Here is a 26,183-nt window from a genome sequence, read left to right as displayed (position 1 = left end):
CTCTGGCAGGGCCGGGCTCTGGCAGGGCCGCTGGACCACACCTGCCTGCCTGCTGGCAGCTTCGCCCAGCCCACGCCCTGTCTGCCACTTTTCCCTCTCAGGCAGCCCTGCCAGCTGGCACCGGCTCCATCCTCCTATCCCTCCACCTTGTCCCATACCGCTTCTGGTCTCTCATTCCCCCTCCTCCGCCACAGTCCTTCTCCGGCCGCCCTTGCTCTTGCTTCTCCTCAGCCCCCACAGGCCTGCCTGGTGAGGCACTGGAAATGCTTGAGCCCAGTTTCTCGCCTGTGTCACCCTCTGTGCTTCCCTGAGGGAATGGAGAACGGGGAGTTCATTGAGATCCCAACGCTTTGCTTGTAGCCCAGCAAGGTCTGCAGAGCTGTGTGGCCGTATTCTGCCCATTCACCATGGGTGGATGTCTATGGGATGTTCATAACATGAGCAAGACATTAGATGCTGTGGTAGATATCTCTGGTGTCATACAGGATCTGTGTAGATTGTTTAACTAATTGAGGAATGAGCAGTATAATTTAGATAATAAATTTTAAAATTTCCACATGCAGTTAACAGATGGAAGTGAAGTGCTTGCTAGCAGGCTCAAACTGAGTCCCCCTTCTGATGGCCTTCAAAGAGTTGCTGTTTGTGCAAGGGAAATCAGTGTTTTGCATCATTTCCCTGTAGAAATTCTTGGTCCTTTGACAGGGACTTCAGCAAATACTTAGAGGCACCTGGCCCGAGGTTTCATTTTGAAACAAAGGCTGAAATTAGAGGGCTGGGCTGTTTCCACTGCACACATTTTACATATGAATGCTGCATTAAGCATGTCAAACTTTCTGTTTGACTTCTGATTACATAGTATGGCATCAGTTTTATTACAAGCACATTGTTTAAACTCTGCAGGGTAGTAGCAGTTTAATCTCTTGCTTGTAAAACAACCACAGGAAATTATCCTTACTCTTCAGTTGATGTATATATTCATTGTTTCTGATGTGCATGTTGGATGGCACCACACAAGGGGACTAAGGGGAGTGTAATTAGTATTTCTTTGGGGTAAAGAGCGGAATGCAAAATTAAATGTGGCTGTTCTGTGTCTCTAGATAACAGTAGTTTCCCTGATTATAGCAAAGCTTTGTACTGTGCCTCTTTAGTTTAGGATTGTCCTTATCTGTGATTCATTCTTATTAACTCATACTGTTAAGGAACCAGAAACATTTCAATTAGAAAAGTTTGCGTTGACCACAAATATGAACAATCTTGTGGAAAGAAAAAAAATATACATGCTGTTGAGACTTACCTGCAGTTTTTTTGTCAAATCCTGTCCTGTTGTATTTCAAGTTTATTGGCGTAACAGACACAGAAGAGGACAGAGTCTGGCTGATTTTATGTGCTCTTTGTCATGTGGATTCTCTGAATTGCTGAAGGTCAGCAGCAGTACTTGCTCCCCCAGGCATCAGGCACCACTTTGGCTTTCAGAGCAGGTTGTGGACTCTTGATTCAGGTGGAAGAAGACACTCCTGTTATTTTTTAACCTAGGTGCAGATAAGCCCTGACATGGCTGTATATTTAGTTGTCTCATAAACTGTGTGGCTAAAAACAGTGAGATTGCTTGTGCATTCAGGTACATGCTTATGGTGTGAGTGGGTGGTTTAGAAGCCCTGGAGAACTGTTGCAGGGTGCCATACACAGGCATCACTGACACTGTTAAGCCTTGAAGATGCCTTATGGTTCAGAATAACACTTAAGAGCTCTGATGGGTGCAGTAAGGACATCCAAGGCAAGCACTGTGATACAGCAGTGGACTGCCACAGTTTCCTAGTGACGGAATCCCTCATTTTTGTAGATCTCGTGAATGTGGAATCTTCCTAAAAAAATGAGCTGGCTTTTTCCTTATTTTGAATTGGCTGTAATTCAATTCACAACTCCGGTCTATGTTCCTTGACTTATGTGTAGTCCTAACCTCACAGGAAGGCAGCCAAATGATTTGGAGCCATTCATTCACAGTAGAGAAAGGGGGCTGTGATCCAGTGCAGAAATTACCCATGGCAGCAGACTGAATTGTTTACCATACTCTTGTCCCATTATTCCTAGATTTTGGTTGGCCTAGTGTCCAAACTGGAGGTGAGTAATGGTAGCAGAGGAGGGATCCATCCATCAGAATACAAAGACAGCAGAGAAGGATAGGCTGAAGAACTCTTGAAGGAGACATGAAGAAGAAAGTAAACTGAGGTGCAGTTCTCTGCTTTACCATGGATTTTCTTTGTGATCATTGTCCCACTCAGGAGAGTCTGGGTTGACAGTCACAGTTGTAGCCATCACTCCCAACTTACTTTGCTTGTACTTGCTGCTCAGAGTTCTGGTCTGAAGCCAGAAGTCATCAGGGCCACATCATAACAAGAAGTCATCAGAGGGCCACATCATAACAAATAATTGTCAAAAGGTCTTACCAAGGAAAAGCATTTAATGCAGCTTTTGTTACTGTCTTCCGTGTTCCCTCTTTGTTTGTTTTCTACCATCTTACTAGTCTGATTTCTCCCATATTTCTCTTTTCATCTTCTTTTTGGTGGGAGTGTTAATTTAAATATTCCTTGATTTTCCTTGCACGTCCAGTTATTTTTCTTCCTCTTTTTCTCTCTCTCTTTGTGCCTGCCTGCTTGACTTCTGTGTTTGCAGTTTCGTCTTCACCTGTGTCTTTTCAGATTTTTTTCTCTCCATTGCCTTTTCCCTCTCTATCTCATCCTTTTCCTCTTTATTTGTGTCTTATTTCTGTGCAACAGTTCATCTGATGCTCTCCATTTCTCTTCTGCTTGCGTTCTCCCCTCAACCCCAGTCCTATTACTCCCCCGTGAGTGTCATTTTCCCTCCTTCCAGCCCATCCTCTTCCCACACACACCAGTAAAAGAGACACAGCATGGGTACATCAAGGCAGGACAGAGCTTGTTCCAAACTGGCAGGGCATAGCTTGTTTCATGTATGTTATTGAAAATGCAAACGCACAAGAGCAATGACTGTTCTCCCGGTTCTTTTGCTGAAGGATATATGAAGAACATCAAACGCCTTTGTGGTCTTTTAGATCCAGACCATTTTCAACAGGAATCACATGAGTCGACAAGGGCATCCCTAAGGCAAATCATTCTTCTTCATCCCTACTTCGAACACTACTGTTTTCAAGGAGGTGAAAGTTTAACAGAAATGCTATCTTGTAGGCATTTCAGCAGCGGTGATCTAAGCAACTGCATGCTGATGGTCGTACACTCTGCACCCCAAAAGTAGAGCAGCATAGCTTTTATGTCCTTTTCTCCTCTTATGCCTGCTTAATATAATACTTTCTAAAGTGAGAGAAGAAAAAAATATGGGCACAACAGAATATGGACATCTGGGTTTAACAAAAGTTTGAAGAACATAGTGCCATCCCATCCACTTGAGATAGGCTTGAACAGAGCGCTGGAGTTCATGGTGCTCTTACCAGGCTGGGAGGGGGAGGGCGCGCTTTCAAGTTCTCTACCTACCAAAGTAAGAAGGAACTTTTGGGAAATTAACAGAAAAAGGCTTTACTCCCTTTCCCAGGCTGTCGGTCGTGCTTGCATATGCTCCCTTTCCCAGGGGTTAGCATCTTTGTGTGTTCTGTCTAGCTTTTTCTCCATGACTAACTATTCCTTTCATCATCCCCTCTTTTTGCATGCCAAATGGGCCCTGTAATGCTGTGAATCACAGATTTATGAACTCCCCAGCCATAGTAACACAACTCCTTTTCTGGTTCACATCTCCTGTATATTCAGGAACAGTTAGTCACACTTTTTTCTGCTCTCTTTCCTTTGCTCTGTTACTGTGAAAGGAGATGACACTTTTTTGTAACTCCCAAGCTGGTACAGTCCCAGATAATTTCTGTGTTTTTTCCCCATAGCCTTGGTGCATGAATCATGTCAGAGACAACAGAAATTTAAGTGATAGGAATTGCAAAAATCCCCAGCTGCCACATGTGTACTGGTGAAAAATAGGGGAGGATGCTGAGGAGGTGAGGCAGCTCCAGTTCATCTCTTCTTGTGAGGCAGTTCGTAAGGGTGTCACACAGGAGGTATCACATGCTGGTGTCACACAGAAGGTATCACATGCTGCTGGAAAAATCAGTCCAGCAAAGTGTCTGGAAGCCTCCCGCTCTTAAATAGTGTCCTTCATCTCTTCTTGAGTTAATGTGATGTTGGTAGATAAAGTTGCAACTCAGTTTGGGCAGAAAGTTGAGGATCACATCCCATAAATATTGAAGAAATATTTGGAAATATTGTCTGCAAATGGCAGACATGAGAAGTTAAAATGTTAAATTATTTTGGAAAATATAAATCTGTTTTTCAGACCAAAATCATCGATTTCAGGATATTTTATTTCTAACTTGTTTGTAATTATCCTTAACAGTACACTCTCATTAATATTTTGAAGTATAATGTTTATCAATATGAAACTGCAAACCTTTAATTGCAAACCTTTAATTTCTGTCATCTTGTTAAAGTAAGGTCTGTTTCAAATGAGCACTTTTTTTTTTTTTTAGCTGACCATTTCTTTAAAACATGTTTTTGGTGGTGATGGTGGTGTTTTTTTGGTTGGTTGATTGGTTGGCTGGTTTGGTTTGATTGTTTTTCCTAAGAATGGTTTGAAGAGACAACATTTTTTTCACAACTCTTTTTACTTCACAATTGCTTCCTCCTGTGCCTTTTCATGACTGATCCATCACTAGAATTTTCTCAGTTCTTTCTGATTGGAAGAGCTTATGGGATGCACAATATCTTCAATTCAAGCAAAAGCAAACATGAAGCTGATGTAGCATAGTAGTATTATTTATTTCAAATTCTTTAAGTAATAAAGAAAAATTGTAAGAAGAAGTAGGAGTAATTTTAAATATTACTCTTTTATTTGTTAATTCATTTTAGTCAGTACAGAAGTCTTTCACAGTTACATATAAAGAGTGATGTTACTGGACTGCTGCTTAATAAAACGCTGTGAAAACTACAGAAAGTGTAATCATAAACGATTCTTTCAGACAAGAAGACAGATATATGTTATTGCAGATTTTATTTCATTTGGGGAATATATATATTTGTTTGAGTGGTATTGTTAAAACAGCTGCCCCACAATGACTTTTATTGCTTTTTTTGGCTCTATTTGCAAGATAAATCATGTTCCCTTGGTGGAAGTCGATACCAACTACAGTGCACTGTTGCATTCATTTAAAAGTGTTCTTCCTGCTTCAGGTTTCTAAGTCTTCTTGCCTATAATTAGATGATAAGTATTCAAACACTTAATTCATCCACATGAGGGTATTTCAGTCCTTCTTTGCAGAAATCTTTCTCCATAAGTGCAAAAGGATTTTCTGTTTTGCCAAATGATTTCTTACTTTTTGCAGCAATTAGCATTAATTGCAAAAATTGACGTGCTGGCTTGGAAAATCAGTGTACCAGTGAAGGCCTATATCTTGAATACTATAAATTAATTAAAACAAGAAAAACAAACAAAAAACAAATGAGCTATTAGATTAGAAGACCAATTCTCTCACCAGTCCAAAGGACAGTATTTTATTTCATGTGCAGCAAGCATTTTACCCATATTGCAGGCCATCCCAGGTGATCCCAATACATTCTTGCAACCAGTAATGAAGAAATATTTAAGTTAGGATGTCAGCTTTGGAAAGTTTTAATTTTCCATTTATTGGTGTAATTGTATTCCATCTAATCAAAATATTTTTATGGTTCATTGGTTTTTGAGGAATAATAACATTGTGTGACTGCTATCACAGAGGTAATGCCAGACTTTGATATATTCAGGGAAATTAAATGTAGCTACTTTATGTGTCACAATGTTAAACTCCTTGTCTAAAAGGAATTAATAGTTTTAGCAATGCATTGTTAATACTGATTAATGATTTAATAGCACAAAGTGTTTCTGAACTAGTTCAAAACTGTAATACGTTTGGAGATATTTGATATATGTGTGTTTCTGCTATTCAGCCTCTCCCTCCCTGGTGGGTAAAATGGGTGAAACCTCCTCTCTGCAGCATACAGGACAAGGATCTCATAGGCACTCTGCTTTCCAAAATGGCAGGACAGTTCAAGGATAATTTGAAAGTTAATGTACTGCACCACTGTGACAGCGAAGGCAAAAAGGACTTGAAGAGAAGATGGAGAGGAGATAGATTGTCACCCTTGAGAGGTGAAGGTTAGTTTAACATCTCCCTGAGAGCAAAACCACTTAGTAAGGTGGAGTGAACCTTAAAAGCTTTGGGGTTCGGTCTGGGCAATTATTCATTTATATTTTTTTTTAGCATTCCTCTCAATTACTCTAACTGCCACCATGCTCACAGTACCTTTTCAATGGTGTTGTCCTTGGAGCTGTGCAGCATATCTGGGGGAAGCCAACATTAGTGCCTGTAAATCCCCAGAATAATGTGTTAAGGGAAACAGTGAAAATGCTCAGCTTAGCCCTGCCACGTCTCCTCTAGGTTCACCTCTGCTATTGCTGCTGGTTCTTCACAACCATACGTCCCTGATATTGCCAAATATGTTAAGGATTACAAGGCGTAATGGAAGGAGTCAAAGGCAGATTTCTGCCTCTGCAATTAAATATGATGACACTTAACTTTCACTCTTTACTCTGCTCCCTATCTTAAACCTCTTCTTTCAGCAATGCAGAACTTGCTCTGTCCAAAAGCATCCTGAGTATTTTAATACATAGACCTGTAAAGAAACATTACTCGTTATGTTGAACAGTTTTCTGTGTAAAGCTTGCTTTCTATGAAAAATAGACATCCTAAATAAGATAAGACATTGTAAAAGCAAAATATTTTAGCCTCCAGGAGTTTTAGCACTGCCAGAATGTCTTACAGTCAGCATAGTATCATTGAGCCTGGCTGCAGGCAGCACAGTCCCAGCTGCCCAAGGAGACAGGCTGGGGTGCCTTTGGCTCCCAGCAGCTTTCTGAGAAGTGCAGGAGCTCTTAACAGCTATGCCACCTGTAAAATGTTGCTGCAGAAACATCCAAATTAAAGTAGGGTGACTTTTGCATGGTGTCTTTTCTGTCATCGGGATGAAGTGGGAGTTCAGCGTCTGAATTGCTACCAAAAATCAGTACGCCAATGGAGCAGTATCGTTTAAACATTTGGTCAGAGTGAGTGCTGGGAGCAGGGAAGCCCTGTGACTGTGTTTTGTGATTTGGACACAAAACTCCTTGCCATTTCCTGGAGAACCAGACCTGTCTGATTTCATTTACTTCTGGTGTGTTTGCAAGTGGAAGAGATCTCACGCACTCCAGCCCCGAGCCCCTTCTTAGGAAACACGTGGCTTTTGATTACAGATCTCTGTTCACAGTGTTCCAGGGTAACATAACATTGGGAAATGAAAAGAAAAAAAATCCCAAACATAAGCAAACAACTCTAAGGCAAGATTGCAGAGAAACTGATTGCTGTCACTGTCTAATGATGTTTATAGGCTGCTTTGTCCCCCAGTGCATTGTTAGTTCCTTACGATTTGAGGGGAGTTTTTCTATAGGTAGTGGAGCTTAAGGGGAAACCAAAATGACACAATGAAGAAGGACCATGGCCTAGAAAGCCATATGTAATGGAGAAAAGTGTTTCACAGGGTTGCTTTTACTGTATGCTGAAGTTTTCTTGTTTAAGTTCCTCAAGTAAGACTCCTCTTTACAGGCTCCTCCCATGCACTTAAATCCTGCATCTTTCCTGATGACAGCAGGAGGCTGCTGGTGGCAAAAGCAGCAGTGGTTAGATTGTTTCAACAAACAAGCAATGTTCTGACATTATTTTTAGTTGCCAGAGTTGATAATATTATGTTCCTTCTGTGATCAGAGTGATGGCATAGGAGTTTCTGCACAGCATTTACAGATATCTTGGGGGGGGAGGTGGCGGAAATGTATTTTGTAACCTGTGTGCACACCCAAGCCATGTTTCCTTGCTAAGACAGATCAGTCCTTCAGTGTGTTGAACATTTGCACTTGCAGAACAGATTGAGTGCCTTCTCAAGTCCAAAGTGGATTGGCAAGGTTCAGCCCATCACAAAATGAAACTTCACATTATCTTCATATAGAGACCAACACATTTCATGCAGTGTACTGAAAATCCGCTAACTACATTTGGTGAGCTGTGCTGGATTTGCAATGGCAGCACTTCAGTATGCATATCCAAGCTCTGCTGTTCCTTTTCAGTCCCAGAATGAAAAGCCCAGAATCTACAGCCAGTCTGCAAAAGTCTACACCAGATTTAAGATGGTTTTATCAAAGCAAAAATAAGATTTGGGATTGTTCAAATTATTACTGGGAAATTTTATGGCCCTTGGTGCATTGTGGTAGAAGTGGAAAAAAAAACACAAAACAAACAAAAAAATCCAAACCCTAAGACCCCTTGGTACTTTCAACTTAAAAGCTCTGTTGTAGGAGAGTTGGAAAGCTTTCTGCACAACTGGGTTGAGAGTGCCACAGAGCTTGTCTTGATATAATTCAAGAGATCATTTTAAAAGGTTGTGACAATCTTCAACAACCAGAGATCTGGATTATCCAAGAGATAATATCAAAAGATATGTGGCAGTGATGTTTCCCTATCACTCGGAAAAGGCACGAGGGCACAGAATGTAGGTCTTGGAGCCTTATTCTGTTTCTTGGCTACAGCAATGCAGAACCTTTCTTGTTTCTATTTACTTATTCATTTGTTTGCTTGATGGAGATTTTTAATTGAATGAAGGAATACCATTATGTTCAAATACCACTCTGAGCATTAGCCAGTACTTAACACTGCATCATGTAAACTGACTGTAGAAAAATGATTCAGGAGAGGCAATTTATATCATTCTTTATAAAGAGATTTATTTTCTTAGAGCATGGAATTACAATAATGACAACTTGAACTCATCATTGATATTTAAAATCAACAAACAACAACAAAAATGCTCTTAAAAAATTAACACCAATTGTTCATGAACAGGAAAAACAGACTCTTTTTAAGATACTGGTTCTGCTCAGACTTCAAGAACACCAACTTTTGATTCCATGTTTCATACACTGGAGAACTGCATTGAGCACACAGTAATGGAGTTTCACACAGCAAGGCAATCAGTAGAGCAGTAAGGCTCTCAAAGCTTCATCTCCTGACATCAGGAGGAGGAATCAGCCAAATGAAAATGATGCATTGATTACATCTGTGTGATAGCAATGCCTAGGATGACAAGCCCCTGGTTATTTCACCTTTTATAAACATTTGTATAGTAAAGACCTTCCAGGCTCTTTCAATAAATGTAGTCCTTCAAAGACAGTAGTTAATTTGTGTTCACTCTGCTTTTCCTACATGTGTAAACAAGGAGTTGGCCACTGCATGCTGTGCATTTACACAGCAAAGGACTGAAATTTGGGCAGCATGGCTTTTTGAAAAAGATAACCCATCTTCCAGTTTCTGGCTGCTGTTGAAATCTGGATTAAGCACAAGACAGGAATCGCTGGCTTGCAGAGAAGTCAGCTACTGCTAATTGAGGCTACCAACAATGTTTTGCCTCTTAGAGAGAGAGCATCTTCCATCTTTGAGCTTCGACCCTTATGCTTATCCTCTAACGTTAAGGAGAAAAATGCTGTTTTACCACTGAAAGGCTTCAGAAAAAGCCCAATTTTGTCCAGAGCTGTGTGTGAGCAGAGTGTAGCACCAAGTAGCTCACTGCAGGGAGAGGGGGAAGCTCGAGAATTGGTTGCTCCTTCTTAGTCAGAAGTAAAAGGGCAACCCTGGCTGCTCTAAACATGCAGGCTGTCTGTGGCTGTTTCAGTAATCCCACTGCAACCAGCTAGGACATGAAGGGTGTGCTTGTGTAGAACAGCTGATTTCATCTACCAGCATTGTGTTCTTCCTTTCCAGCATGTCCATCACAGGTTCATCAGGTGCTTCAGGGGGCCTTAATGCTTGAGCCTGCATTTACTCAAACTACAGCTGCTGGTGTATTTGAGTTCAAATATATTCAGGAACGCTAAGGCTGCCTTTACGGTTATATGCATACATATTAATAAGTATTTAAAAATATAAAACTTTATTTAAAAAGGTTTCAAATCAAGTCTATGAAAGAAATGTGCATGAAGTGTAGTTGCTCAATGAACACACAAAATATCCGGACAAGGATATGAAAGGGGTAACTATACAGTAGCCTATAGAAGTAGTTGCAATTGGTAACAGGACAACCACTGCACAAAACGTAACTGTAACAAAATCTGAATAAGTAGGCATGTGAACACTGTAGATTTTAGTTCTGTTTTATTAATTTGTATGCTTATTTCTTTCAATTTGTAAGAGACTGTTTTTTGGTGGTAATAATTGTATTCTAATTTCTCCAACTCTCTTTTCTCTCTCTTTTCTCCACCTCTCTCTTTTTTTTTTTTTTTTTTATAGTGAGGGAAAATCACAGTTGATGAGACTCAGCAAATGGGGATAAATATATATAGCACTGTCAGGAAGTCTGTTTAAATCTAATAAGCAATATTTAGGACTTGGGCTTTAGTTTATCATAAAAAAAAAATGCTTATAATAACCAGAAAATACATAGCTATATTCTGCCATATATTTCTGTAGCTGCTTTAAAATAAACTGCAAAATCTATCAAAAATTTTGCACTGCATTCCCTGGAGAAAGAAAATTTAAGACTGTGAAAGCTTCATGAGTGTTTAATAATGGTCTTTTATATTCTATACTAAGCAGTGGTGATGATGTATTGCAAGATTAATACATAAATCATTAAGAGACTTTAGTCATTTTAATACACCAAGTCTGTGTTTTGCTTAATTCACTGATTCATCCTAGGGCATATATTGAAATTTTGTGTGGCCTTTCATTATAAAACTTGTCTTTTAATGGAGCACATAGCAATCTAGTTGTTCTGCAGTTTGATCTTGGCGCACTCTGCCCTCCAGGCAAATTAACATACTGGAAATTGGGGAGCGTGGTGACGGGTGAAGGGAAGATGACACACACAAGACCACTGCAGTGTGAAGGAGGTACAAGCCAAACTGCACTGCTGGCACCAGCCGGGTTAAATGTTGATATGTGCTGCTCAGTACAGACACAGGTCCTCCGAGCTGTTTGTTGAAGCAAGGTGTGGTGGGGATGGGCAAGGATGCTGTTTCTGTACCCTTCCTTCAGTCAGTCTGCATCCGTTTCCTTCCACACGTGTGCATAGTGCCAAAGCAACTGCTAATGAAAAAGCAGAATGCAGTGTGAGAGCCCGCACACAGTAGGTGTGGAGGCAGTGGTCTATGCTGAGCAGCAGTTTTGTTTCCCCAATTATTCAGTGGGTACCTTGAGCTGACTTAATGTCCTTGACTAAACATGGTATCACTGGAGATGAATGGGAGACCTCTGCAGCACACAGACCCGTTAAAGTCAGCCAAAAAAGAAACCAGAGTAAGACTGGCTGCCAAGGGAAGTGCTAAACGTGGATCCAGTTTTCAAAATTGGATAGCAGCAGAGTCCATATTTAAACACCTAATTAGCCACTGCAGGCGCCAGTTTGAAATTTGGCTTCTCATTACTTTTTACAAATACATTGCCCCAGCATGCTGGGTAGACTGCTGCTGGAGACAGTACCATGGAGAGGAGTGGTAAAATCAGCTTCTTATGGAAATTAAAATAAATAAATAAATCAACAAAACACAAGGCACTCGCTCACTCCAAAATTGAATACTTATTTATTTTGTTTTGGCAAAAAATACAAAACAATCCCTTTCTCTTCTCCCCCTTAAATTTTTGCAATGACAACTCAAACTTTTCAGTCTATGTTGGGAAAAAAAAACAACAAACAAACAAAAAAAAAAACTTAAGCCAAAAATAATAATTTCTGATAAAAATAATCAGATAGAAAATTCATAGCCTGCCTTATCCTGATCCTTAACTCATCGGTATAGAATCAATGGAATAATATTTTAAAAGGAAGAAGAAGGTCTTGTGTATTGCTGTTCTCTTGGCCAGATTTCAAAGCAACTAATTAAATTCTGTCTGCCTTGGCTCCTCCTATATTTTCCATTTAGTGAGTTGTGCATTGTCCTATTTTATCTGCATCAACATGGCAAAATGCTCCAAGGCAGCATCCCCTAGGGGAGATTGTTTTCTGTGGTAGGAAAGAGCCCGCAGACAGCCCCGCTCAAAGAAGTGGATGGGCAGGGGCCTCTCCAAGTTGCCAGCACCAGGCACACAGCTGCCAGTCTTCTGCCTGGCCACCCAGTGAGGAGGCAGAATTTCTCACCCTAGGAGTCTGCCTGCCTTGCTGCAAGGCTTTGGTGCCCTGAGCCCTCAGGAGCCCAAATGTCACAGGTGTCCCTCGCGCGCTGGTGTGCCCATGCAGTCAGCTGGTAAACAGCCCTCTGCTTTGGGGCTGTACTTTGGCTAGCTTTCGTATGTGCTTTCATTTCAGAAGGCTTTTAGAGCCTTTCAAAAAGGAAAGTGATATGGAAATGTGCAATGTCGATGCTGTTATTTTATTTAATAGACAATTTTAGCTTCATTCAGTGTAGAAAATGTATGTAAGTGCACAGAGAGACTTCGTTTAGCTACATAGCCTTTTAATTCAGATCATTCCATGTGTAGGAATACATGTATGCTCATGGAAGATGCAATTATGGTTCAGGTAGAGGAGCCTATGTGTTTCTATTTTCTGATTCATAAAGCCAAGACTGGATGTAATGAAATCAAGTAAGCAGCATCAATTTTTTTTCCAACATTGTTTAATCAACATGAACCTGTAAGACTGGGTCTCACGATCAAAACAGTCATTCAACAAAAATACAACGAAAATGTCAGTTCTGTGTCACAGACGATTCCTGCCTTGTGAAGGCTAGTGGTGTCAGATTCCTGGAAAACAAAAAGCACACACACACACTGAGAAAATGGAAAGAGAGCAGGTAAACATTGCAGGGGTTCTGTCAAAAGTGTCTGCTCCGTGCATCCAATTTTATATCCTTCACATCTATAGTATGGCATTGAAGTCTGATTCCCTGCTGCCTTGCAAATCATTTGCATCTCCGCTCTGGGATATAAAAGGCTTCCATACTGATTGGATAGCTTTTTATATCTTCTGAGCACTCATGTTTTTCTGACATAGATATCTATGCAAAGTACAAGGCTTTTGAGGATCCGGCCCTTGTAGTTCACGCTTCATTGCCACGAGGTAAGTCAAAACAGCACTGGCACAAAATGTGGGAATGGGAAGGAGCGTTCACCATCCTCCAGCCTGCCTTCTGAAGAGTACCGACGGCCAGATGAGATCCAGGCAGAGCGAGTCTGTGTAGTCCCAACCCTGCTTCCCCGTGAGCTGCTTGCCAGGCAAGATTGCTCAGGGTCAATGCAGGAAGCTTGTCCCGTGCCCTGGCTCGCCTCCTCCACCAGTGGGAGAATGGTGGCACCAAAGGAGAGAGGGTGAGAGCCACTGCCAGTCGGCTGTCAGGGGTGGCTGCAGATCAGGGCCTCCCTCCTGTGGGGAACAGGAGACCTGCCTTGCCACACCAGAGGGGCTGTGGTGGCTGAGGATCTGGCCCTTCAAGTTATAAGGGCTGAAATATGCATGAGGCGTAAGGTGACATTTTGAGTGTCTCAGATCAGAGCACGGACATTACTGAATTTAAAAGGTAACTGCAATTTCCTGACTAATGCCAAGTCACTTTTATATTCATACAGCAATCATTCTTTATTCTTAAAATAGACCATTTTACCCTGAGGTGCAAGTGATATCTTGATAATGATGGAGCCGTGTTACCCAGCGTCTTACTGCTCGTCCGTGCAGGGGCTGGTCACGATCAGCTGTCCGTTTTTATCCTTTCTCAAATTACACAATGCTTTCATAGCCTGCTCATGTTTTGCTTGAAGAGAAGGGAAAAAAAAAAAAAAGAGAGAGAGAGAGAGAGAGAGAGAGATGCACTGGATGTTCAGCAGTGTTGTCTTCCTATAGCTGAGCTGTAAGATTTACCATCGTGTCTCCCAGTTTCTGAGTCCATTCAGACAGCCCTAACAATTAAAATGCTTCTTACCTCTGCAGAGAGTCAGCCTGTTTTGCTAGCATGAGGGGGTTTCTGTGAAGCACACAGGATATTATAAATTAGTTATTAAACAAGAATGAGGTAACAAAAAGAAGTCCCAGACGAATTTGCTGTTCATTCAAAATAAAAACCGTGCAGGCAGCAACACCATCAGCAAGCCAAAGGCAGGCATTTTAACATATTGGGAGCATCCCCAGCCTGGGTGTTCACTGCACTGCGGATGCAGGTGTGGAGGATGAAACTGCGGCCTGCGTCTGTCACAGAGACAGGACAACAACCAGGGGGAAGAAGAGAGTTGGGTCGGAGACATCTGTTCCTGGGGGCTGCTCCTCCATCTCCCTCCTTAGCAGTAGCAGCTGCCCTGCGGGCTCTACCCTGTCTCCATACAGGCCGCAGCTGACGCTGGCATAGCTGCTGCCCAAAGGCTCCGGCAGGGACCACAGCATTTTTGCTGCCCCCAGGAGACTGTTGCTTTAGGCATCTGCCTGCTTTGAGCCATCTGTAGTGCTAGGAACTACCTTTGGTTCTGCTAAGCAGATCAAAAAAAAAGGTTAAATGAAAGGCCTGTGGTAATTATGAGAGGGAATTGTCATGGCATAGGAATTTCTGGAAGTGATACTGAGGCCCTGGTCGGGAGGAGCATTTTAAGTGACATACCTGCTAATTTGCCCGGAGGTAGCTTGCTTATTTAAAAAAATACTGCTGCCTGCATGACATGAAACCCATCTAATCAGCAGTTCCTGAAAAGTTTGACTTGAAAGAAGGGCAGATTCAGCATCCAGAGTACAGAGGCGCACAGGAGTCTCAGCAGGTCATGTTTTGCTGTAACTCCTGGTATTTGAGTGCCTTCACTATACCTTGTGTTTGGCATAGGTCGAGGCAGCCACCTTTGCTCTAAAGGCTGCATATGACATAACTTTGGTTACTCTGACAGCCGCTCTCCTTGCCCCATCATTATATTCATGTCTTTAGCTGTGTATAATCTGGTGTCACTGGGACAGGTGCAATGATTGCCTTAGTCATCTGCACTGTTCCCACCAAAGGAGCCTTAATCAGGAACTAGTAGGTCGTGCTGCAATACAAATAATAATAGCCAGGAGGAGTACAATGAGGCACGGATTTACTGGGTGGGAATAGGGTATGTGTGTGTGGGAACTGGGCAGTGAGGAATGGGAGAATAGTTCACCCCTAGATGATGGTATTCTGCAGATTGGTGCCTCAGCGTTTAAAGTTAAAATAGGTTGACAGAGAGATTCTGGCAGGTGCTGTGTAATGTTATTTTTATTATTTTTCCCCCATAAATCAGGCTTGGTATCTGATAGAATGATCACCAGAAGTGCAGAAAACAGCATGCCTGCTATTGGTAAGCTGTTTCTTGTGAAGATTCAATGTATAGCTATTTGTTTGCTGGATATTGCCAAATGCAGTACATTGGATGCTTGTGCAATTCTGTTTCCCTTCTGATGATTTCTTTTTCATGTGCATGTCCCTCTCTCTTTCTCTCTTGTATACAGATGTTCGTATTCACCCCATGGAGCCTATGCCCAAAGCAAACTTGCCCTTGTGTTATTTACCTATCGACTACAGCATCTTCTGACTGCAAATGGAAGCCATGTGACTGCTAATGTAGTAGACCCTGGAGTAGTGAATACCGAGCTCTACAAGCATGTCTTTTGGGTTGTGAAAGTGGCCATATGGATGACAGCCTGGCTATTTTTAAAGGTAGGCGTTTTTTTCATATTTGTTTTGCCATGTCCCTACATGGTGAGAGATGCCATCAGCACAGAGATGCAAAAGTTTTCAGAGTTTATCTTAATTTAATGTAATGTAAAGCTAATGTATAGATAATGACAGGCTTTCACCAGAACAAATGCTTATTTTAAATGGAGAGAGAACACTCACGGTAAGACGAGGGAAGGCCTATCGCTGTGTCTGTGGCTGAACAGGTAGTTGCCCATGCATTAACTATCTCTGCACTGATCTATCTCTGTTTGTGCATGCATGGTGGTAGAATTGCATTTTAACATGGAGCTGGAATATGCAAAGTGTTCCTAGGAAATGTCTTGTACGTCCTGTTACGAGAAGCAGACATAATCTGGCATGGTCTTCATGCACACAACATGTTATAGAGAAGAGGGCAAAGGAAAGAAGGAAGATGTACAAATGAAAAAAAGTGTTGGTGGGAATTGGCCAAACTCCATGCTGGGCAGGTCCAAATACTTGTCCTTGGGAATGTGGGACAATGTTCATCTGGGTCTTTCAACCTAACACGTATTTATAATGGCACTTGACTTTCTATTATCTATTCCTGGTCTGTATTGGAAAACATAAAGCTGTTTAATAAAACTTATCCAACATTGGGCAAATCCATTTCAGGTTAGCTTCAATAACGTTTTGTAGTGGTGTGAGTAGATCAATATGAAATCAGTTTAGCTGCACAGGTGCACTGCTCTAACGTGAGCAAGCCTTAGAAAGACTTGTGCTGAGAAAATGTACTGCTTATAACTCTTTCAGAAAGTAGTTTTGGATTAAGTGAATGGAACCTGATTCCATTAGAGAAAATTAAATGTCCTAATTAAAACAAACTATTTTAGATCAAGGGGCATGTTCCACAAAGCAAATTAATTTTAAACTTTGATATGGAAATATCTCTAGCTTTAATTTTAGAAATGAAACTGGAGGCTGGAAGAGTGGCTGTAAAATAAGATGCAAGCAAATAAACCCATATTTAAAAAAATTAATAGTATCTTCTGAGTACACCTTGAATATTGCAATAAAATTCTAATAGGGATGCTCATAGTATATAATGCATTCTTAAAGAAGCAGAATATAGTTTGCCAGAATGTATATATTAAACTTGTTTTGCCTCTTGTGATTGCTATTTTAAATCTCAGTCTCCGGTGGTGATGCTTTTTAATTGGACTGACTTCACTCTGCTAATGTAACAGTTTCATGTAGATGTTTCGGTGGTGCTCAGAATTGTCTCTAGAGCCACAGAATTCTGACCAAAAAAAAATCTGTGTTTGAGAGTGAGAATTAAATCTCTTGTTTACAGCACTTAAGCCCATTCAGTTTTATTGGTGTGCCAAGGGAGACATTTTTGTATTATACTGACCATGTTTAGAAACTAAATGGGATGTCCCTGAACACACATAAAATGAGTTTAGATTTATCACAAGAGGGAGTCAAATACTTACAGCTGTAATAGTAATCCTGATCATTTTGTATTCTTTGTATGAGATACCAGACTAAAGGAATACTGCCTTGCAATAGGTGAAGGACAGATATACTGACTTGCATAGAAGTGCTTTGTGTGTACTGCCTGAAAAAGAAATATATCAATTGCTTTTTGAGTCGGAGTGTACTCTGAATGCTTCAGTTACCAAGGCTGAGATTTTCACATTTTTATATAACACTCGATGCTTTTTCCTGTAGGAGAGTGAGAGGGAAGCTTTTACTAGCACTCGTCTCTTTTGCTATTATACTCTTCGGAGTTGCAGCTCTGACTTCTACTCTTTGCTTACTGCTTAAGATATGTTTATGTGTTTGGGATTGACTTAGCCTTCATTTTTCATGTTCAGGAGCACATGATTCCGTAGGTATGTGGTGTCCAGTGCAAACACCTTTGCAAACAGTCATTTAGTGTGTTTGGTGTTAGTCTCATGCACTAGGGTAAGTTTCCACTGAGAGAAGTAAGAAAGCAAGTGCAGGAAAATGCAACTGTTTGATAATACTAGCTGGCAGTAGGCATTATGGGTTTCTTCTACCCTGGAATTTCATTCTTGAGTGCACATATATGAATCTTCCTTCTAGGATTACAGCACTAACACAGTGAAAATGATCTGATATCTCTCTAATCATGTTGGCTAAACTAACTTTTATCACCCTGAAATATTCCAAAGTGGTTTCTAAATGCACACAGGAAATTGCTTCACCCACTGCAACCTGGCGCTCTTGATAGTAAACACATCCCAGCTCATTCCGGTGAGGAAATGCATCATGGATTTATCATCTCATATTCTCTCAAGAGACAGTCAACATGTTGTTTGATTTCATTCCAAATTATTGTGGCAGAGCCTCCCTCTACTACCTTTAAATCCATTTCTGCCAACACTTTGGTCCCCATGGCATTCAAGTCAAATGCTTCCTCAGGATTACAGCACAGCCCTGACTCTTGCTGGGTTATTCTCGCAGGGTGAGGTGGCTCAGTGAATCAGGCAAGGCTGTCGGCTCAACAACATCCACCCTAGAGCTGCTTCAAGATATTTAGATACTTAAACAAATAAACCTACAGCTTTGTAAATAGGCCACGATATGTACATATAATTTGCTCAGAGTATTAACAGCTCAAGTTTCTCAGGGCTGCAAAACATTGTCTTCTGGTCTTTGTGTATATCTCAGAAAAACCTCTGCCAAATATGTTTGCTGGGGGGGCTTTCCCCCAACAAAATACAGTGAGAAACACCCTGTAGAAATAAGATAGGCCAAGGTAAAGGAGAAGGTGGCTGTCATAAAAATTGCAAAATGAATGCCTGCCCTTTAGAAGTGGTGGTGCTGCTCTTTCTCAGCTAGATTCTTTCTCAGGAATGTTATTGTGGTACTTGTCCTAAATTTCCATTTTTCAAATGCTTTCTCTACATATTTAATAAACAGAGATTGCACCTGTCACATGCAAGAGGGAAATTATGTTTATTCTTCAAAAAATAAATTGATTTCTACCCCCATGACTGCTCAGTAAATAAAAGCTGACAAGCTGTCATGATTCTTTGTAGAGTATTGTGGAATATGTTTTCTCTTAGGAATTTTTAACATAAACTGATCTTTTTGTAGAGATAATGTTCAAACTAGTAAACAATTACTAATTAATAAGATAATAATAGATGAAAAAGACATTCATCAGGCATCAAATTGCAATATAGCCAACTGTGCAACATACCAGTTTTAGTGATGGGTACTGTCCAAACTGGAAGCTGGGAAGGTACCATTTCCCTCTCAGGTATTTCTGCTTCTGCTACAGATATTGAATCTTCATTCTTAAGCCAGATGGCCTCTGCTTGTGTTACAATTAAAATGTCTCACAGAAAAAAAAAAAAAAAAGAAAAAAAAAGATGTTGAGATTTTGACTCATTAATGTCCAATATCAGGGACTAATCTGGTACTTTTGCCATGGATGTAGAAACATTTCTTGCATGGCAGCATTGTAAACTTCTCTAAAACATTCTTTATGACACACTTGGTGAATGTGTCATTATCAAATATATACGGTCCTTCCAGCTCCCTCAGACTGGTGTTTAGGAAGGCATCATGGAAGAAGACTGTGCATCAGGTCTTGTCTCAGCTGTCATTTACAAAGACATAGTGCCATATGAGTGATTATTGACTGACAAACTGAAAATGAGTAGGATGAGTGACCCCACTGGCCTGTAAAAGCGAAGGGAAAGGCAGAGTCTAGAATACAAGCTAGAAATCAGCCAATATAAACTGGTTCATTTCTTTTGTTTGTCAAAATAAGCTTAACTTGAGTGTGATTTTCCTATAATGTTTTTAAAGAAATGTTTTCAATCTGTAAGTGCTGCTAGAAAACAAGATCTAAAGAACCCGGATTCATCATTCATGCCAGAAGACATAGTCATGCAGGTCTTATTGCAGCATTTCTTATTCAAACTGTCCCTTTGGCAGTCTGAATGTAGAAAATTCATTTCATCCTCCTCCCTGAGGTGTCAGAAGACAAACACATCACCACACAATAACACCAGCTGTAGAGAACTAGAATAATTAAATTCTACAGCTGAAAGCAGCAATTCATCAGCATCAACATCTTCAGTCCATGCGAGTGTGTGGTCCTCATGTAAAGCTAGTCTAGAAGTTTCTCATGAAAAGAAAATTCCTTTCAGGAACATGTCATTTGTGGTTAATTTTTACAAAAGGCTTTTCAGATCAAAACTGAGATTCATGTCAAAATCGGAGAGAAGGAAGCAGTCCACTTTATCCCAGTAGTTCTCATCTTTAACAAGGTCCCTTTTTTGTATATATGTACAGTGATTTATGCTTTTTTTTTTTTTTTCCAGGTTGTAGTCAGAGCGATAGGGCTTCTTCTTTTCTGTCTAATAAATATTTCATTATTCATAAAACCACAGAACAGTTCTAGGGGGAAAGATGGAGCGACCCACCTGAGAAGGAAAATGAGCAAGCTACCTTTGAGCTACTAAATCCTGGTGATGTGGTTATTTTTCTTAGATGTGAATGCCCAGACTCAACACCCTGTTAGGGGGAATGGCAGATGCTTTACTTATGTTAAATTTATGTTAAATTAGAAGGCTTAGGAACACAGAGTGCTCTTGTCTGTCCTATTTAGGGCTAGACCCCTCTAACGTAGACTGACTCTAAGCGCACACCTACACAGTCTGGTCTCCACTGGATCCTGTGATTCCCCTGTGATCCCAAGATACTGTTATTTTTTTTGTGTGTTCTCAGGTCAAATTGCAGGAATATTTATTGTAAGAGACACTTTGAGGGTTGCCAGAGGCTGTTTTGGTGGCAGGAAAGTGAAAGATTTGTGGTGCATGCCTTGTGTGGCTTGTGAAGGGGTAAAGGTGCTGTACAGAGGTGTGCAAAACTGCTTGGCTTGTGCTGGAGAGCTTCAGGGGGAGTCAATGCTACTGAAGCTGGCATTCAAAGACATGTTTGGAGCAGCTGCTGGAGTGATCTATCCCCAAACCACACCCAGGTTTCCTCTTGGAAGAAGCCAGTTGGAACAGGACAAAACACGGAGCAAGCTAGACATGAAGCAGTATGCACAGTCAGAGACCCATCTCATGCCCTATCCCACAGTTTTAGTCATTTGGTTTAAAATGAAAAAAGGATTCTTTTTTTTTTTTTTTTTTTCCCTTGTCAGTGGGAAATGGGAAGACTATCTTCCATCTTTTAAAAGTGTTCACAGAACAAGAAAACTATTTCCATGTCTAATTCTGCCTTCAGAATTGATGCCTTTTAGCTTGGAAAACAGTTTAAAGTAACACAGGGTAAATCTACGCCATGCACTATGTAAAAATCTACACGTGCACTATATACAATTGTTGGAGTGAAAATTCTGGAATTGTAAGTGACTGAAATTTTGTGATAGATTTGTACCAGCAGGCAAGGAGCATACTGAAAAAGGGTATTTGTATTATGTGAGAAAGGTTTTATCCCTAACTCCTGTGTGGTAAAAGATTATTGATTTAACTTGACAACTCTGGCAAATTCTTTCATTCTATCTGAAAATAATTCATTTTGTATCCAAAAGAGTTAAAAAAATACTCTTGCTGTAATGGGGAAACAGTAAGTAAGCAGTTAATTAATTGTGTAAATATGTGAGCCTAACCAGGATTAGCACATCAGAACATGTCGTCTTGTAACCTGTAACTATTTTCATAGTCAGAACCCACAGTTAGCTAGGGAAGACATTTTCTGTCAGTTTACTCCTTGCTAACATATCTTGGTAGTACTTTCCTTTGTATGTAGTTAATATGTTTGTATGTTATTCTATTCTCAGTTAGATGTATTGTTAAAAATGGAACAAACATAGAAAGGTAATTTGCTGTGGACCAAATACATGTCAGGGACTTGGTACTGATTCTAATCAGTTAAAAAGAAGCAAACCACAAAACCTTTAATGTAAAGGTCTCAAAAAAAAAAAAAAAAGAGGTTGAAAGATTGGGGAATTAGGGAAAATCTTGAAATTTCAGCTATACCATTAGACTTTCACTCTTCAATCATAATCTTTATAATTAGGGGCCGTTCATCTCATAAATCTCACTGTACACAGACTTCCACTACTGTAATTCTCCCTTAGACACCCGGGAAGTTCTACCTCCATTACAGCATAATTAAAATTCTGTTTACCTTCTGCCAGGTAACAGAGTGGTGTTTGAAACTTGAGCCCACTGGCAGCAGAGTGCAAGCTAGTTAGTAACCTTTCTCATCAGAGCATCTCTTGGATACCTCTCTACGGAGAAGGAGCGAGAGAGAGGGGGCCACCCCAGCCACACCAAAATGCACCCTTCAGCAAGAGTAGGAAGAGGAGTTACAGACAGTTTCACTCTTCCAAATTAGAAAAATAAACAAACAAAAAACAAAACAGAACAAAACCAACAACAACCACAAAAAAAAAAAAAAAAAAAAAAAAAACATAACACTGATTTAAGGAGAATGACCACTGGCTTGCCCTGGAAAATCCTGCCACTGGTAGTGTGGGTGGGCAGCAGATTTAAAATAGATCACTAAAAGGAGATGCAGAGGAGGTGGTTGTAGGAGTGCTTATTCATATATATATATATACATGGAGAGCTTACCACCAGATGTGGTATGCATTATAGATCATAGAATCATAGAATCTTTGAAGTTGGAAAAGACCTCCAAGGTCATGTGGTCCAACCATCCCCCTACCACCAATGTCACCCACTAAACCATATCCCTAAGCACCACATCCAACGTTTCAGCTAATATTTCTCTAGGGATGACCTTCCTAAATTCCTTAATGTTCTGTTTATTGTGAGTTTGTTACATCTACATGTATAATGAAACAATGCTGATAAAAATTTATATTGTGAAGCCCCATCACCTTAAGCCCCTACTTACTACAGAAAAAAATAATTTTAGGAGTGTTTGGGAGATTTACAACCATGCCTTTCCACCAAAGGCATGTGAATGTGAAACTCCTTAACTTACCAGTAATGCAAGGAGACAGATAAAACCTTTCAATGTAAAGTAAGGAAACGTTTATGTGAACATAGACACTTTTTAATACTTATCCCAAGCTTTCAAAGATTGACAGAAATGACACATTCTGCAGACCTCCCCTTTTCCTGTGGGCTAAGGCATCTCTGCCAGGAAGCCACCTCTGACAGAGCCTAGAGTTCCATAATTCTAGGCATGAATGCCCATAGCAGAGATCTCCCTCCAGTGATCTCCATACAAACACTGGAGTCACTCCTAGTACTGGGTCTGTCTTATCCCAAGATAAATATCTACAATTGAGAGATGAATTACGTCCTTGGAGTGCCTGTGAACTGCAAATGGGTCCTCTGGTGACTAGCTCAGCTGTAGACATTTCTGCTGTATAAAAGTATTAAGTTAATTAAGATTAGGCCTATCCCAAGGTACAGGACATTAAATCTGTCATCCTTTAAAAAGCAGAGAGTAAAGAACACTAGAAGATAGTGTGGTTTTAGCTGTGTGCAAAAGAGGGTAGGAACTGAAAGGCGTGTTCACGTATCTGGAGAAGAAATAATCTGTAAGCAAGTTGGTTTTTCAAATGGCAACACCTAGGTGTTTGGAGTATGAGACAATTTCCCATATAAGTGATAAATGTATTCGTGGGCAGCCACAGATGAGGTAATCCCAGTTGCTTATGAAATGTATTTCTCATATCTGTTTATGATCCATTCTGTGCCTCTACTATTTATCACACAGGTATTGGCATACATTTAAATGGGTAGTTACACAGGTACCCATAATAGTGTCATGTATGTAGCGAGAAATGTAAAAGAGTGAACCATGGACAGCAAAAAGCATCAACTATTGAAAAAGAACTAGAAATAGCAAAACAAATTTTTAAATAAACAGGATCATCCAGCACCTGGTTTGTGAATTTTGAAAAGTCTCAATTCAGAAGTCACTTGAGTAACTCTGGCTTCAGAAAAGATTTAGTAAAGATTGTAATTACACAACTGTAATTGCCATCCCCAAACATCAGTGTTTGCTTTTTAGAAAGGATACTGAGACAGTGCAAGATATTGTTCACATGGTTCATTTTATTCCTATAATGTTCTCAGGTAAATATGTATGATTTTGTGGATTTTAATAGGTGAAATTAAGAAGGGACTTTGGAGAAGTGGCTGTAGCCCCCCTTTTCTAGAAGGAGCTTGATCTTAGATGTGGCATGTTTACAATCTACTAATACAATCTTTCCAGAGTTAGTAGTTTATATAGATTATTACATATTTGAACTTTGAAATTGCTGTTGGGTCTGCGAGTCTCGTCAGGGAAAATGACCGCATTTGTTTGCTGCTGCCCCAGTGCAGGTAAGTGGAAGTGAAGACACGAGTTTCGTTTTCACGTGTCAGGCACTCTGTGGCGAACACAGAGGAGAGGCAGAAGAGGATTTGGATGAAACCTGTGCAATATGCAATAACACAAGAATGAACTTGGACAGCTTTTAAAGGATGGAATTTTTCTGGTATTTGTTTGGCCCTGTCACACCACCCTAGTTTCCTGTCCCTGGAACAGTAAGGAGGTGATGCTACTGGTCCCAGTCTCAGACAGTTTGAAAATATTTGGTCTGCTCCCAGTATCTCTTATGTGCTCTCCAAAGTCTCGGAGCTTGCCACCACCAATTTACAAGCTTTACTTACCACCTTACTAATAGTTTATCCAATTTAGTATATATATTGTTTCCCTGATGAATAGCAGGGGCCAAAGCTGGTGCCTTGTAGCTGGCAGCCCTGTGTCCCCATGCCTTTGCTGGAAGCAGCATTGTGCTCTCCCGCTGCCTTGAGTCCCTGCAGCCAGCAACGGCATGCTGAGGCTGAATGTGTCTCAGGAAGGGAGAGCAGTATTGATTGACTTATTCGGTATTTTTGCCTGCCAAGCTCTTGAGATGCAAAATGCAGTCTTCCAAAGCGTCTGCCACTTGTCGCAAACTATCCTAAGATGATTAAAAATGTAGAGAGAGAAAAGCTGTCCTGTTGCTTTTGGAGCTTGGAGTGTTGAAAACAAAATTACACACTATGAGTATATTTTGACAAGTGGATCTGCTCTGAAAATGAACATAAAAAAGGCACCGTGGGGTGGCATGTTTATTTTTTTCTGTCAGGGTTGTGCATTACCCAGGTGCAAGGTAAATTTTATGACTGCCTAACCCATGAATGCAGCTTGGTCATTTCTCAGAGGGGTACTCAGTTATTACCACTCTCATGCATCATGACCATCGACAACAATTTAGGTCGCCATTTTCCTTTGCATGTAAGTGGATGACTTCTGTGACAACTTTGGTACTTCATCAGTGGCTTTGCACAAGTGTTGCTGATCAGAACCTGCTAAACAAGTAAATAATGCCCAAACCTAAGAGCATCCAGGTCTCATTTTTGTCCTGTACTATTGTAGCAAGGATTACCTGATCTGACTTTGCATCTTCTGTGTGGAGTACTGTCCTTATGTAAAGCATTTTACATGTTTGTTCCTGCTCCTTAAGGGTTTTCCTTGATCTTGGGCTGCCCTTTTATATTTTTTGCCTGGTTTAGGTTTGTGGCACATGTGTCCTATTTTATATGCCTATTTTATGGAGAAGTGGATTAAGACTGGCACAGATACACTAAACCCTAATCCCTTTAGAGGGCCTGCAGGTCTCCAGAGGCAGTAAGTACTTCAAATGTTTATAATGCTAGATTCTGCTGATGCTTGAAATCCATTCAGGAAGCAGATCTGGAAGGCAGGAAGCAGGGATTTTTACACGGTCTTTTTTCTAAATATAATTGCACTGTTAATACTATTTTATATACATTCAGCACTTAGTACCTTGGCTTTATAACTTCTCCTGTGAGAGTTTCAATGCACTCTGCACAGCACTGGGTCAAAGTCAGATTGCTGGTGACTCATCTATTTCCAGCTTTTTAAAAAGTGATAAAATATAAAATGTGTTTGCTCTGACGTACCTGGATTTGTTGTCTCCAGGTCACTACACACCAGTTTACCTAGAGGAACCAAGAGAATTGCAAAGCACCTCCAATGCTCAGAAGCAGCAATAGTACACGTGATGTAAAATCTGTCTCATGCTCTTCCGGTTGGGAAAACATTTGCAGCATTAGACTCATTGGGCTTTCTAGACATTGAGCAAGATGGTACCAGCATTATAAAAATAACGCAACTTTTGTGTGTTGATTTTAGTTCTACCCTGTAGCTCTGTAGAAATTATATGCAACCACGGTGTTCTGTGTTTTTTGTTTTGTTTTGTTTTGTTTTAATGTTCATTTTTAAGTTACATCATGATGTCTGTCAATACCCTTTAATCAAAATGATTGAGAGTGAGGTTGCTTTTATTTTGTCATTTTGTCAAGACAAGACAGCACTATGAGGAGAGCAGAAGTGTTCCAAGAGGTCCC

The 26,183-nt window shown here is 40.5% G+C and overlaps 1 protein-coding gene across 2 annotated transcripts in view; it reads left to right on the top strand.

Annotated features, from left to right (window-relative positions):
* Positions 1–26,183, top strand: part of DHRSX (dehydrogenase/reductase X-linked) — a 212,019-nt gene that overhangs the window by 166,343 nt on the left and 19,493 nt on the right. For both annotated transcript variants that reach the window (XM_068682180.1, XM_068682179.1), the window contains exon 7: positions 15,558–15,765. In XM_068682180.1, the coding sequence (XP_068538281.1) occupies positions 15,558–15,765 (208 nt within the window). The remainder of the gene's footprint in view (positions 1–15,557; positions 15,766–26,183) is intronic.

The sequence above is a fragment of the Anas acuta genome, chromosome 1 (assembly GCF_963932015.1).
Source record: "Anas acuta chromosome 1, bAnaAcu1.1, whole genome shotgun sequence".
Classification (NCBI taxonomy): Eukaryota; Metazoa; Chordata; class Aves; order Anseriformes; family Anatidae; genus Anas; species Anas acuta.
The sequence above is the reverse complement of the archived record's forward strand: the minus strand, read 5'-3'. Positions and strand labels throughout refer to the sequence as shown.